This window comes from Alligator mississippiensis, chromosome 14 (genome assembly GCF_030867095.1).
Source record: "Alligator mississippiensis isolate rAllMis1 chromosome 14, rAllMis1, whole genome shotgun sequence".
NCBI lineage: Eukaryota > Metazoa > Chordata > Crocodylia > Alligatoridae > Alligator > Alligator mississippiensis.
The window spans coordinates 6,702,940-6,718,699 of NC_081837.1; the positions used below are offsets into that span (position 1 = coordinate 6,702,940).

Genomic DNA, 15,760 nt, shown 5'->3' on the forward strand with positions numbered 1-15,760 from the left:
AGAGGCAGAAACCACTAGCCTATTTAATGGCTTTCCTCTGAGGTTGTATACCCAGCCCAGCCCTTTCTGTCACCCCAGGCTCAGCACCGTTACAGCAGGCAGAGACTAAAAAGCAGACTCGCCGCCCTCCATGGCACCACGGGACCAAGGGGGGAAATCCTGGTCCAGGCGGACGTGCGACACATTCCTGCCTCATCGCTCCCCATCCATCCCAAGAGCCACTCTAGGAAGCTGCAAGAAGCTTCTAGGATGCAACACAGCCCACAACATCTATTCCCAATTCTGCTGCCGGGAAACTTCAGCAAGTCATTTGCCTCTGCTCAGCAGCTTCCCCGCTGAAGCGGCAGGGCTTGTACTCGCTCTTTGCTTTTTGAAGCGCTTGAATATTGACAGGAAGACAATGTTATACAAGAGCTGGGTCTAATCACCAAGGACCCCAGGGGCTGTTCCATCAGCAGAAACTTCCTGCCATTCTCCACTTGCCCCCTTCACAAACAGAGGCACCTTTACCTATCAAGCTGCAACACCCCATTACGAAGGGTCAACTGCGCGGTTCCAGACAAGGGGTGAAGAAGTCACCGACCTGATTTGCCTGAGGGTATCTATTTTAACTCTTTCGTATCCTCCGTAGTCCACGTATCGGATCTCCACTTCGCCGCTGTCTTTGAAGTAGCCGACAACTTGAGCCCGCCACCACGCTCCGTCCATGCCGGGGGCCGCACAAATAACGCCAACTGCCGAGCACAAGTGGGTGGGAGAGAGATTAGTTTGGCGTTCGTGCTTGCATCTAGGAACCCCCGGGGAATATAAGCAGCATTATGCAACCTCCTCCGAAGCAACCAGCGTGGTGCAATTCAAACCACCTGCTCTTCCAGAGGCTGCGACACCCAGGGCTCCAGAACAGGAGGGCAGCAAGCCCCGGCAGGTGGAGCACAGAAACGGGAGACAGGAGGCCTGGGTTTTGGACACAACTTGGAGTCACATCCTCTACACTCCCACCTCCTGTGGTGCCCTATGGAGCTGGTCACCAAATATGCAAGGGCAGGCTCTCAGTACGTGTGCATACCAGGCCCCTTAAGGTGATACAAAATGCATCTTTCCTTCCATCTCCTACTTATGATTATAGCAAAGATTTATAATCGTAAGTAAATGGTCCAATTTTGACATTACAGAAAAAGCGGCATTTGCAATTTTAGCGAGCGACTGTGAGGCCCCACGAGAGCATGCCGCGAATCCAAGCGGTGCTGGACAAGGTAGTGGCATCCACCTGCCGTACTTTGACAGCTGCTTTGACAGTCACCCAGCTGAGAGCATCTCTCCACCACCGCACACAGGCACATCAAGGCTACTCCCCCCTTCCAGCTCCTCAGTCTGAAGAGAAGGGAGGGGGATGCTTTAAGATGGTTGCCTTCTGTAAGCCCTACCAGGGTATATTGCTTGGAGGAGATATGCACCCTAGAGAAAGAGCCGCGTCAGACATTCTGCTCCCTCGCTCTACATCACACACCAGCGGGCTGGAGGCAATGCCAGAAATTATACCTCGAAACAGGAGGAAGTGTTTGCAGCAAGGAATATAATCCTGATGCTATAATTAAGGTGCCAGCAGCAAACATCTTTGAAATGACACAAAGATGCTCTCTGACTAGCAATACTGGAGGGAGAAGAGATGCACAAAACAGCCAGGGGCTAGGGAAATAAGTACCACCCCCCCCAGACAAACCAGTAGCCCCTGTTTGCAGCAATGGCACTTGGCTTTATTACACTAGCTCTTGCTGGGTCAGATAGGACATTCAAAGCATTAAAAGGAGCAGCCAAAGTATTTCTGGCTTGGATCAACCTTGCAATGAACATAAGGACTAGGTTGAACAGCCAGCCTGGATCAAGCTCAAAGCCCATTGAGTTCAGAAATCCCATCTCCAGCAACGGCCAGCGTCAGACCCTCCAGAGGAAAGCATTCAACCTCTGCAGCAGGCAAACCGGAGTGATCTGCACCTCTCCCTAGGGACATAGGCTCTGGGGGCTGAAGCCAAGCAGACTTGGAGGTTCACTATTCCTTCAGGTCTATGTATACACACACAGGCAGACAGGGATCTCTGGCTAAGTCTGATATCTTTTATGAGACCAGCGCAAATGGCTGCAAAATGCTTCCTGGTTAAGAAGATTTTTACCCCTGTGCGTGCACACATACACTTTTAACATAGCTTTAAAAACCCTGAATTTAAAATGCCAGCCATCCTTGGGTTGTCAGCATTTAGGAGCCTACAGGTTCCTTGTTAAAACTTGCTTAAGTAAAATTTACATTCCTCTATTTTATAAAAAAAAAGTTAACAAGAGTAAATGGAGCATTTGCCTCCCAAGTTTTTTGGGGTTTTTTTGTTTTATACACAGGTTCTTTCTTCTCTCACCCAATTCCAGTTGTCACTGATGCTCTGCCATCTGGTGACGAGCAAAGCCGAGACCATTAAAACACCCCTTCCATTTTAGTTTGGGAGCAGAAGGATGCCCACAAGCACAAGCCTGCACGCTCCCGACTCAAGTTACACTGCATAAGGCTACTAAGAAGGACCGGTGACTGGAAGGCGACGCCGAAATAAGGCTGCACGAATCCTACTTCTCAGGATCGCAGAAAACTACTCAACACAGAGGTTCGTGGGCAACAAGGTTACTTGCCTTCTACTGGCGTCGGCAAAGTCGGGATTCCCGGTTGCGAATAGCAGACGTACATCTGCTGGTCCAGACTGCGCAGGACGTGGAAGGTGGGGTGAGTGTGCTGCTGTACAAACATGTGTCCCGCGTTGACCTGGTTAACCACAACCACCTCTACGGTGACTCCATCGGGGAGCATCAGCTGCCACAAAGAGAATGCTTTCATTACTAGGCAGAAATGACACGACTACTATTTATTGCAAAGATGAGCAACAAACTCACTTTCACTGACCTCATTCATCTGAGCTCGTAAGGGAAAGCTTAACAGCTCACAAGCGCGATAGTGAGCCCTAGTGCAAGTTTAGGACCGATCAGTTGAGCCACTGAAGTCCTATGCTCTGCCGAAAGGAATAGTCTTAGGACAGAATCCTTCTGGGAAAGGTCGGTACAACTTGTCAGCAGCAAAACAAGAAACCCTATTCAGGCACAGGACAGGGAGGCTAAAGGCAGAGCAGTGCAAGCTCATCTCATGCCATCTTCCCTACATAGTCTAGTCCTAGCATTATACCAACTCCTAGGAGATGGAAATTCCCGGTTCATTTGAGCTCCTGGTCTTTCTACCAAGACTGCCTAACGAATAAGTTTGAGATGGAGGTTTCTGCAATAAAAAACCTCCCAACACATAGAGCTTATGCCCAGGCCTGTTCACAGGAGCCACTGCATACTGGGCCATTACTTAGGGCCTTAGATTTTACTATCATGGCTTACGCATCAGCTTTATAATGAATGTTAGAGGATAATGCAAATGAAGTTTTCAAGAATGAGCCCTGTGTTACTGCCTGTGGCAATAGGTGAAGGCCAATAGGGGTATGTAGCCAGGCAATATATAGAACAAATGGCTATAAACAAAACAAAAGGAGATCATAATTTCCCGGCAACCCCTGGAAAGCAAGAGAGAAAGTGTTGCCTGGGAAGTGCAGAGACTAATGCTAGTTCTGAACAAGTGCAATAAAACACCATAATAAAAGGGAGAGCGATGCAATTAGTGCTGTCAGGCTGGACTGGTCCCGTTTAGTGACAACCACTACGTGCAGAAGCTGGTCAGCTCCGCGTTTGACTACATTGTCAATGCATTTTAAAGAACAGATACTCCAGCTGCTCAGCCCCAAGCCAAAAAACCCAGAGCACTTTTCTCAAGCAAATGTTTCTAGTGTGTAGGAAAAGCCTATTATGTCAGAGGCACATACAACTGCCAGAGATTAAGCACGGCTGGGTTAAAGGTTTTGATAGGATGTCCCAGAGCACGCTGCAGAAAACTGAGTACAGGGCAGCAGCACGACAGGTGGGAAGCGTCTGACCTGCAACTAGTACATCTGTGCTAAGTTACGGGCGGCCGAGACAGAAAACCAAAAGGATGGCTTTGCAGGAATCTGGCGGGGGTAGCCAGTGCTTGCAAAGGCTGCTTGGTATCAATAAAGTGCTCTCTATTGCGAAGCAGCAAAATGCAAGCACCACCCCCCAGCACATCCATCTATGATACTGGTTTATCCGACACCCAGTTCCTGGGCGATAGCTTTGCTCCACAGAGCCACCACGGAGGCTTGCTGAATAGGAAAAGACGGCCAGATTAAAGAGAACGCAGCGTGGCTCTATGGAGTTGCCTTTTAAAACACAGCGGCTAATTGCAACCTAACTGATATCAAGCTAGCATGCTGCCTTGGTACTCACCCATGAAGTCATAGGGAGGGAATGGAGCGCCAGTGATGGGGGAGGAGGGGCATAGATGTTGCTGAGGTTTAGCTCTTTGAACTTCTTTCCAATCAGACTCAGCGCTTTATCTACATGATGCTGAGAGCCTGGAAGACAGCAACCCAGTCGAGTTAGTCATCAGGATGTATTGGACAAGCCCTGTGGCCACACCTTTGTGCCAAAGCTACTCCAAGATGCCTCATCACTCGATTACCAGGCCACCCAGGTTCCCTTCTATTCCTCCAGCTCTCGGCCCCATCCTAGAAAGCCGAGATGTTTTCATTCCCTGCGCTTAGTAAAACTATTTCATTGATAGCCTTTATGCTGACCATTTCAATGCCAAAAAGAGTCTGGCCATTTGCAAAAGCTGAAGCCATTAGATCCCATTCACTGCTTCGAAACTCCCAGCCAGCCCCCGACCCAAACCTGGGTCATGGAAGTGCAAGGGTTAGCATTTCAGATTAATGCAGTCTAACAGATGAATGCCTCCTCTGTCAACGAGTGCTAACAGCAACAGCACCATCAGCCATAAATGTTAGAGGCATTCAAGGGCTACAGTGCTCAGGGCAATCAAACCTCAGTGTGGGGCTTTGTTGTGTTTTTTTGTTTTTAAAATAGGCCTTTTAGATAGTTCAGTTAAATGGTTTTCACAGCAGTCCAACCGCTTACAAGAGTCTCTTCATGCTAGTTTATTTCTCAGCGGCTTGGAAAACGTGTACAATAAGTTGTGTGTCGCAGGAGTATCTACAGCTCATCCAAGAGAGCACATCTAGCTGTGGCAGGTGTTGTACAAAGCACAAAATGCAAGTCTCTGCCCCAAAAAGCAGCAGTCTCAATAGGAAAGGACGTTGACTCTATTTGTGTGATCTAGGCTGCAAATTGGACATTTCTTCCTTTTTTGGTCTCATACACTATTTAACTTCTCAGTTAATTCATAGGAACAAAACACTAACAAAATTACAAAGAGAGGCTTGGTGTCTCCAGCCAGCGCTATGTGCAGACACCTGGCTAGCAGCTCAGAAGTAGGGGAGGGTTTTTCCCCACAAAAAAAAAAACTTTCCCTGGAAGAAGTGGTACTGTCGATCTTGCTAGAGTCTAGTTGAACACAACTACTAGTCAGTGTATGCACACAGCATACAGAAGCCCTGCTAACTGCGTGAATCAGAGCAGGCCCCGGTGAATACAGAACCAGGCATACAATATACTTCTGTGCAGAGTAGCTCATTACTTTTACAGAGGAGCCTCCAAGGCCAACAGACAGTGAACTGATGCGACCAATAAGAGACCACCAAAACAAAAACAAAAAAGCAAAATACCCAAAAAAGAGAGCGACCTGGCCAGAGGTATCCGGTGGGAAGGCTGCACTAATTCATGAGAAGTTTGACATGGACGTGGATGCGGAGGATGTCACTGAATGCGAGAGGTTAGCTGAATGTGCTGTGAACACAATGTTGTTTTGAGCACTTCATAAAAAAGGGGGCCTGGGAACCCCTAAACTTTGTACTGGGCTTAAGCGTTATGTTCACGCCTGTATCACACCAGCAAACGACCTGTCCAGCACCATGTGCAGTTGGTCATGGATGCTAGTGCCTAGGCTTGCTTATGAACACTAAGCCTGGATGGGTTTTTATTACCAGGAACTGAAGCCTGCAGTCTCTTCCCTGAAATACCAAACCCATTAGGAGGCACAGCATCACAGTATCCCGACAGCGTGTGTACAGACCATCCAACCCGAGGGCTGACATGACTGGTAATACCTCACTCCAGAACAATATTAAATGATTCACATAACACTGCTGGGGTCCTACAGGTACCCCTTTGCATTAAGGTAGAAGTGTATTTTAAAACATGCACCGATATCATAGCTTTAGACAAGGCAGTTCTTGTTTAACACATTACAACGTGCACTAAGACGCACCTTCTTCCCTGCTGCACATGCTGCTATCTGCAGCATGGGGGAATCTGTTGCTATTTAGACCACTCTCTACTGGTGGGTACAGAGCAGAATTTGGAGCAAAGGACCTAGACCCATGCCCGTAGCACCCCTGAGCAACAAGAGCCTTCCTTCCCCCCGCCCCAAAGAAAGAACCACAGCACCTCTCCAGAGCGGAGCAAGACATCACCGCAGAGCCGTCAGCTAGACAGGGCTATTCAAGAGCCGGTGCTTTCCTGTGTGCATGTCACACCCCGGTCACAGAGCAGCTGCTGCAGTGGGGCTGCATGCGCTCTGGTCGGTGGGCAGCAGTGGCTGCTGTCTGCCGCTGGAGGCAGGCAAATACAGGCATCGCCTTCGTGTTACGCTGAGACGACAGTAATTCTTCGCCCATTTATAGCCACAGTGCCCTCCAGGCAACAAAAGCCAAAAAACCCCAAAAAACAGTTCCCCCTCACCTTCTATGTGGCAAATCTGGAAGTCTTGGGTGTACGGTAGTGTTGAGATATAGATTTTGGCACCGGACGTTTGCTTCAGGAAACTCACGTACCTCCCCTGCTTGCCAATCAACCGGCCAACCAAGTGCTTTATCGAAAGACAAGACGGAGAAATCAGTCAGGAGGGTGAACAGCACCATCAGCCTTTAATTTATTTCACCTACAAGGACAGCCTGCTCCCGTGGCCTTTTACAGCTGGCAAAAAACCCAGTTCGTGCTAAGCCTAGGGAGATTATTTGGAAGCTCAAGGCAGGACCTGCTGGAGGTTTTGCAAACACCATCTTTCCAGCCTGTAAAATGCAAGTGCGGTGAAGGCGTTAATGGCCTGGTACAGACCACTGACTCCAGTACCGATGAAACTGCACTTCCGCTGAATACACCCACTTAGCAAGGTTTTTAATGTTTAGCTCCTTGCATATGCTACTTTGGGAAACATCAAGTCTGTCCCCACTGGGCTGTGAAATAGATGCTTTTAACGCCCAGGTGTGGCCGTGTCTAGGTTATACTGCGCATCCTCTCCCTCAAAACACACACGCGGTCTTGGTATGCAGTTGCACCAGCAGCAGGCGCGTGGTCTCTAAGCCGCAAAGGCAGCCTGCTTCACCCATGGGAAAGCAGACTCCTTCTGTTGCTCAGCTAGGGATCTTCAGGTTGACTCCAAGGCGTGGACCATTTCCAAAAGGAACTTGTGAAATCATTCGTGACTTCAACGCTTGAAGCTATAAAACCAAGCCTTGGGAACAGAGGAAGGGAAAAGTCTGGAGAAGGCACGGCGCACCCTCTCCCAACCCTAGAGAAAACGGATGTGCGCAGAGACGTTATCAGCGTTGGCTCTTGTAAAACAGCTGGGTCCAACCTTCAGAGTTGGAGCAGAGAACATGGGAAGGCAATTTAAAGCTCTCCTTGTACACAGAAGCCTTAGCAGGCCCTCTACCAGTCCTCCGAGCTTCCCAGCTGGTATTTTAAGTACTTTAAGCTCATTGCCCCAAGAACAGGCAAGCCTGATGCACATTACAGACACAGGGAAGCACAGAAGTGCCAAGACCTGGATCCAAAAGATAACTGGGTGTCAGAATAACCTCAAGTACAACTCATCATAGGAGTCGGACATCAAGACACCCATGTGGCTTTAGCCCCAAGTCTTTGCAAGAGGTCAGGTGAGGCCAGGCCTAGAAGCCAGGTGGTGACACCCTATCTTTTCCAACTACTACAAGTTTTCTAGGGTCAGTGCATGGAGACACCGACACCAGGTGCTTGGCTTGTTACCTTTGGCACCTCTATCTCCCAGATAGCAAGCTCCGACTTATTCGATTCTACTCCTGGCTTGGAGTTCTGGCGAGTCTCCATCTTCCCAAGGGCACAGCCACTGTCCACTGAATCCATGCTGTTTACATCTGAACCTGCAAAAAAAAAAAAAAAAAAAGACCACAGTTTACAGATAACTCATACAGTCCATCATTGGATGGCTTTCCAGACTGTGCTTCACATGGTGAACTAAAGTTTAGGCCTCACACTAAACATTAGCCTATTGTGTTCCTACATTAGAGGCCCAACATTCAGATTTTCTATTCCTTTTCAAGAAAAGGATCTAGACTTTGGCCCTCCCTTACACGACTGAGTTGAACAGACAGCCTTGTGTACCGCACACCCTCCTGAACAATACAATATGCGAGATGGATACTTAAAGTGAAGTTACGTCTTCTTAGCAGAGAGGTTTCCATTACATAATAATAGGCAGAGCGTAGCACTGCGGCAGGCACACACTATTACGAGGTAAAAAACAACACCGGCAGCCACAGGCCATTACTAGAAGCAAGCAATATCCATGCTGCAGAAGCAAAAGATGTTTCTCTACAATTGAAATATTAGCCTGGGAGGGATTTGTCCATAATACTCAGAGCTACTCAATATCTGGGAAAGGAGGCAGAGCCTTCTCACTCAGAGGCCAAGCTGACACCACATTTCTACAGTCACGAGCCAAGGTAGAAGCAATGGGCAGGGTGAGCCAGTTTTAAAAGATTTAAACCTAGAGGTGGGTAGCAGGGCATCTGTCCTTGCTGCGAAGCACCCCTGGACCTTCAGCCGTCCGTTCAGAGGAAGGGTCCTGGTCTACTGCAACAGAGCCTGCAAGTGTTGTGAAGAGTTTCTGCTCCGTCTTATGAAGTCAAGACAGGGACACGCTTATATTTGAAAAGGACAAGACTGGAAGCTGCCAGCTTCTTAATAAAACAGAACAGCCTTCATACGTTGCAAGGGAGACGCAGGTAAATCACTGAAAGGATAGGAGGAGCACTGGTCCCACTATTTACTATTTGCTCAGAGCTCCTGGCAAAGGTTTGGCAGTGACAGGCAGGGATTTACGCTGCACAAAGAGCGTGTAGAAGGTAGCAGCATAGCTTTGCATCATCTTGCACTCTCCTAGTAACCTCTTTCCTTATTATATCCCCCCACAGCATTCAATATGCATCCTCCCACTATATTAAAACAAACCCAGTGGAGTTGCACAAGGTACGACTTCAGGCCCTGCACTGGAGCTCTGCTCTCTTGGCTTTTCCTATAAAGCACCGCACCTGCAGGGCCAGGGCATCGTCTTTTTATTTACCCTCATTGCAAGCGGCAGCATCTCTCCTAGGGCTAACCCCAAACTCCCAGTAAAGACAGCAGAGCCTGCAATCTAGCAGCAGGCAGCACTGCATTTGCCCGGTGGGGATTATAAAATGCATCCTATCATTAAAGACTGTTTGCCCAGCAGGGTCCTGCAGCTTTTAAGAAGGCTAAAAGGTTAATGGTTGTATTGGCCCACATACAATTATCTGTGTTGTGTCACACTAGGAACAAACCACCCAGTACCTAAGAGGGAAAGAGCAAGGCTACACAAGCCAGGGAAGGAACATCTGTAAGCCAAAAGGCACTAGCCACGGACACTGCCAAGCAGGGAGTCTCGGCACATGCCCTGTTGCCAAAGGCTGCACCGTTATAGCTCGCTATCTACACAGAGGACAAGAACCTAAAAGCTTATGGGGTAAGCCAAAGGCTCTGTGCTCTGGGGGCTCGGTCCTGCTCAGGATCCTAGACCTGATGAAGCAGACCATGTGCACAAGTGTTTTGCTGGCAGGCGGCCAGCGGATGCCAGCTAGCCAAGGGTTTTCTCTGGAGCACTCATCACCATGGGTGTAAAAGCTGGCAGCAAGTGATGGGTACTTACATTCGTCTAAACGTAAGGTGCATCTATGTAGAAACCTCTAGAGCTTTTCATTACTGGGGGAAGCCAGCCACAAAACAGTCCCATTACACAGCGATGCAGGCTGGGGTGCCAGCATAGAGGCCATGCGCAGTATATGCAGTATACTTCCCCAGGGGTCTCCCACGCACCCCAAGCCCTTACCTCCCGAGTGGTCTGCATCCGTCTCCGTGGCCCAGTTCCTCTCGTGTCTCAGATCCGGACTGTCCTCTTTCAACATCCCATTACTATATGGCACTTTGTCATCTTCTGGTAACTTGGGGGTCACAGGCTTCTCACTGGGCACCAAGCTCTGCTCGATGGACGTATCCTGGATGGCAGACGTGCTCAGCGAGTCCGTATGCTGGCCTGCCAGGAGAGACAAGGAGGTGCTCTGCAACGGATCCTCCATGCTCATCCCATCTTCCGACGTGCACGCACTGCACCCAGAGTCCTCCATCACCGGAGGCGACTCCTCCAATGACGCTTGGCATTTTGCGACCAAAGTCCGATGGGCTCCTGGGACCTCGCCGTGTGCAGACCTCTTTGGTTGAGGGTCTTTCGGGTCTACCTGAACAGGGTGAGATAAGCACCCATGATTCAAGTAGCTGGAGAAAGTCATGCAACTGTCGAGTTTCTCTTCTGCTCCAGGTGCGGGTATTGCGGCGACGCTCTGGGCAGCGGCAGCCTCGCTCTCTTTGCTGGGCTCTGCCGCAGGTGTTGGATCCGACGGCACAGTGCTCGCTCTCTCCTGCGGTCTATCAACGTGACTGGCTGCAACCTGACAAAGCCTACTGGACACATCACTTACCGACCCAGACAGCACTTCCCCAGTGGCCGCTAAGATGACCTTAGAAATAATCTGTATAGCAACTTGCTCAATTTTCTCAACTTCATCTTTGTCCAAACTCACTCCTCCAGTTCTCTCTTTTTGCAAACCATCTCCTTTCAACTGTGTATACAGGGAGTGCTGGTCTTCCCTTCCCTGACACTTAGGTACAGTACTGCCAGTCGACTCAGACATCTCTTTCCCGGATGGCTCCGAGCAGACAGACTCCGCACAGGTATTCGGGAACATCCCAACTTCAGACTCTCTTTGCTCCGAATCAACTCCTTCAACCTCCTTCTGATCCTCTTCATCAGGAGTGACAGGCTGGGAATCAGCTTCCTTGCCCGGCTCTGGGCAGGGGGCTGGTGAAAGGCTGGGGTCCACAGACATAGTTTCTGGGCACTGGGTTTCCCGGGGCGGCCTCTTCAAAGAATCACAAGTTGTTTCCACTTCACCCAGTCCCCCAATCTTTCCAAAAGGCTCTTGAGCCGACTCCAGTGCTGGACACACCAGTGGCTGCTGGCCGAGAGTTGCACTGGAAGTCGACTCAACGCTCTCCAGGACTAGAGGGGGAGATACCTGTGCAGGGGACCCGCTTTCCTCCCGAGACACCGCTCTTTCCAGTTTGTCACTGTCGTCATCCAACGTGTTGAGTTCAACGGCCGTCATTGCTGTGGCAGGAAGGTTCTCGGACGAATCTGACCCCTCGAGAGTTTGAAGCGAGAGAGGAGGAGTCGCTGACCTCAACGATGGCTTGGGAGGAAAGGTTTCATTCTCTGGGCGGCCCTCCGCCGCCAGCACAGGAAGCACCCTGAGGACATTTGGTTCCTCTCCTGATGAAGGCTCCTTTTTGGGGGGTTTGATCCTCTGCTCTTCCACGCCGACCAAGACTTGCCTATCATGATTGCTTTCACGCTCCTTTTTACGAGAAAAGAACCACCACCATCCGATCAGCGCCAGCACTCCAGGAAAGGCGTAAGGCAAGAACCTGCGGAAGCGTAAAGCCATCCTGAACAGCCTCAGCAATTACACCTAGAGAGAGGGGGAGACACAAACAGGTAAGTCGCATTTAAAAAAAAAAAAAAAAAAAAAAGATTTTAAAACGAGCAAGGCAAGATGTTCTAGCATCTAAGCCTTACGAATCACTCTCCGCTATCCTTTACTAACTTCTTTCAGCACAGCTGACGCACCTCTTTTCCACTTATCGGTGGGTTTGCCTAAAGAAGTGCTTTTCTTTACCCCACCTCGGTAAAGGAGCATCCCTACCATGTCTGCATCATCCCAGGGACATAATCCTGAACTCAAGCAGCCAGGACACCTGGGGTCTATTCCCATCTTGCGCACTACCCTACAATGTGACCCTGAACAAGTTAGACGCTGCATTTTACATGGAGGGTTTCCCTTTGCACTGTCCATCTGCCTTTGGCTATAAATGAATACAACGCACGCACTTTAAACAAGGGAGCAAAATCTGTTGTTCTACGGCGCACGCCTAACTCGTCTCATGCCTGTGGTTAGTGGTTTTCCCACTGCTTCTTTGCTCCGTTTCCCCCCAGACAGATAGGAAAACTCAACCCCTGCCAGGAAAGAGTAAAACGGAGATTGGAAAACTCAACCCCTGTCAGGAGAGAGTAAAAATCCGACTTCCTTGAAGACAAAATGTTATGGCAGGCTCATAAAATACACCCATCCATAATTTTCGGCAGTTAACTCAAGGAAAAGTTCATGCGTCAGACTAGCGATGGTCCGACACACAGTGCTTTTCTGTGATTTACCAAGAAGGAGCTGGAAGATTTATCAACAGATACATGGCATTTCAACAGCATCTTCACTTGGCAGATCCCCAAATGTGGGATCAGTCAGAAGCCACTTCCTACACTGTTCTTGTAGAAATGCTAGAGAGTCAAGTGAAACTAGGATGCCTTAAAGTCCCAACATGGCCATTCAAATGGGTGATACCCGTCCCTCATTTAGGAGATGGTTGCCATTACTTAAGGAATGACAATACTTTTGCGAGATAGGAACCAGTGCGGTCCTTCCACTTACCCATAAACCACCATTTTTCTCAGACACCCAACTCCTCAGTCTAGCACAGGATGTGGGATTTAGTAATACATGGGAAGCCAGCCTGCCATTCGCCAATCTGGTATTCCCAGGAATTTACTAGTCCTTCTGTCCCTTGCACTAATCACCGATTTGCAAGCTAAGCAGATTGGTGGCAAGACTAACATGTTGGCTCCCCCTCCTCCCCCATCTGTTTTCAGTTTGCTTCTCCTCTAAGGAAAGCAGCTCTATCAAATGGGAGTCCTGAAGTGGTGAATCGGGTTGCAATTTTAACGACAAATTCTTCTTCTTGGAGAGACCGACCTAAGACAGGGCAGATGCCACAACATTAGATAAGTATGACAGTTATGCACTGCCAGATAGCCGATTGCCCCAAGACAACCAAGGATACTTGCACTGCTTTTATTATGGAAGGATGTCAAAAGGTACCACCAACAGAGGACCACTGGCTCCAAGAAGCAGTTAGGTCATTCATGCTTAGAAAGATTCCTGCAACGGTCTACTAACCCTACATGAAAGGCAACAATATTTACAGGGGTGTAGGTTGTAGCCGTGGTGGTCTAAGGACATGGGCAGACAAGGTTGTTTGGGTAAATCTGATATCTTTTATCGGACCAACTCAAAGGGTTGGAAAAATTCTTCTTTGCAAGCTTTTGGGTACAAATACCCTCGTGAGGCTGAGGAAACATCTGCAGCTGGCGTGTGCTCTTCCTGGGTGGAACGAATAGTAAAGAAGCCAGGGGCTGGCATGCATGCAAGAAATAAATATGAAAAAAATACCAAAAATATAAAAAAAAAAAAAATTAGAAATAAATTAAAAGCAATATTTACAAGCGTTCTTATAGATGCACATACTTGAATTTTCAAAGCGTAGCCAGCAGATAAACCCAAAGACATTCAGGCTACACAGACTGCAGAGTGCTGGGGGTGGTTTGAAATGGTTCTCCTGTGCTTAAAACCAGTTACTAGAGTAATTGCTAAAAACTACATGGCACTCTAGTAACAGGTTTTAAGCACAGGAGAACCATTTCAAACCACCCCCAGCACTCTGCAGTCTGTATAGCCTGAATGTCTGGTTACACAGTAGGTTTGGAATAGGGTACAAGGTAGAGCAATATCAGAGAAATCCCTTAGAGCAAGGTGACATGGTAGCCTTTGATTACTCATCTGTTACTGCAAGCTATATATATATATAACAGTCCATGGGAAGCTGAGGATTTCAAGAACCTTGTGCTGCTTGGAGGAGGCGGACCACAGAAATACTAACCAGCTAGTTCATTTCCTTCTCCTGAGTTGCAGCCATTTAAAAGGGAAGTCTTGGACCAACAGGATCCAGAGTGATGAAGCAAAGCCCACACTGCCCAGGCAGCCACCAAGAGTCAGGTGTTATTGCCACTGACATGGTGCAGGGCAAGTTCTAGGAGCAACACCCCAAGCCAAGAGCTCCAGAGAAGATGACACCATGGCTTTAGCCAATCTCTAATGCAGTGTGGGATGAAATATTCCCCCGTCGGTAGATTATTCCCTAACCCTGGAGTACTGGTTTCTTGCACTTTAAATATTGGACAAGACACCAAACAGAAGACCACTAGTAGGCTGATCCAGTACAGAATCACAGACAACAAGGATTGGAAGGGACCTCAGGAAGTCATCTAGTCCAACCCCGTGCTCGAAGTATGGAAGCTCCTAGGTATTTTCCCCTAGAAGTTAACATCTGGTTCATTGTTCTAGACCAGCCGTTCATGGACGCTCATAAATGAAGTTAATTTAAGAGGAAGAACCTTGTAACCTGGAGTAGTTTCATTGCAGCTCTGCAGGCGGTTCACTACTCCGCACCTAGCACCGAGACCCTTTCAGGAATCAACACACAAGAGGGGACCCAAGTTTCTCATGTGGGTTTGTTCTCACCAGCGTTACAAACTGAATATACAGGACAAAAAGCCAGGTGCCAGAGGGCTCTTATCGCTGCTCAATGAGTCAAACACCTGGATCCGACTGCAAGAGGCACTACGGTAAAAAGCCAAGAGATTTCTTCAGCGTCATTACAAAGCATCCTGCTGACAATATATGGTTAAAAGGCATTTCCCTACAGCTTGCCCTGTGACTAAGCTAGGCCACAAACAGATTTGCTCCATGCTGGTGGAGTCGGTGCTTTGCAAGTTAACATTTCCAGGCAGCGTGTTCAAGAGCAGGGGAAAGCCAGTGAAAAGTTTTAGTATCCGGTGTAGTTATGCACTACACTATTTATGTTGGTGCCACAACAGATTTAAGGTACCACTAAGTACCCCGTTTCATCCCATGGAGGCTGAACAAGTTTTAACTCTCCTCCACCCGTGGAGTCCTTGGCCACCGTGACGTCTAGATTACCGTGGAGCTTCCTCATGCCGACCAAAACGACAGCCTTGATAGCGTCACCAAGGGATGGGTCTTAAGCGATGTAGTCCCAACCAGATTTATGGGTCTGAGAAGCAGCAGTATCTTGCCTCTAGGTCTCCGATTTAAAAAAGAAAAGTCAGCTGTCAGTGCTCCCAGGCAGCTCACTGGTGGCACAGCGGTCATGGTGTATAACAAGTAAGGCCACCAAGAGAGGGACACCATCACAACCGACTCACTAGGAACATCGGTGACTGCCAGCAGCTGAAACAGCTACCTTTGAAGCCTAAAGGCAATTGCTGCAGGTCATATTTAAAGCACGCTCGCAGGGAAGCACGGTGAAGCAACGGCCTCCAGAGCCGTCACGCGGAGCAGGACCTGGCCCTGCACACAACTAAGTGCCTCAGTGGCCAATGCAAAACGTGGCTGCATCCTCCTCCTCATTGCCG

At 48.8% G+C, this 15,760-nt stretch overlaps 1 protein-coding gene across 1 annotated transcript in view; it reads right to left on the reverse strand.

Annotated features, from left to right (window-relative positions):
- Window positions 1-15,760, reverse strand: part of AKAP1 (A-kinase anchoring protein 1) — a 32,839-nt gene that overhangs the window by 4,266 nt on the left and 12,813 nt on the right. Inside the window, exons 2-7 of the mRNA XM_006276464.4 lie at window positions 10,211-11,906; window positions 8,092-8,225; window positions 6,787-6,913; window positions 4,375-4,502; window positions 2,671-2,848; window positions 584-734 (exon numbers count right to left, since the gene is read on the reverse strand). Of these exons, the coding sequence (XP_006276526.2) occupies window positions 584-734; window positions 2,671-2,848; window positions 4,375-4,502; window positions 6,787-6,913; window positions 8,092-8,225; window positions 10,211-11,882 (2,390 nt within the window). The 5' untranslated portion in view covers window positions 11,883-11,906. The remainder of the gene's footprint in view (window positions 1-583; window positions 735-2,670; window positions 2,849-4,374; window positions 4,503-6,786; window positions 6,914-8,091; window positions 8,226-10,210; window positions 11,907-15,760) is intronic.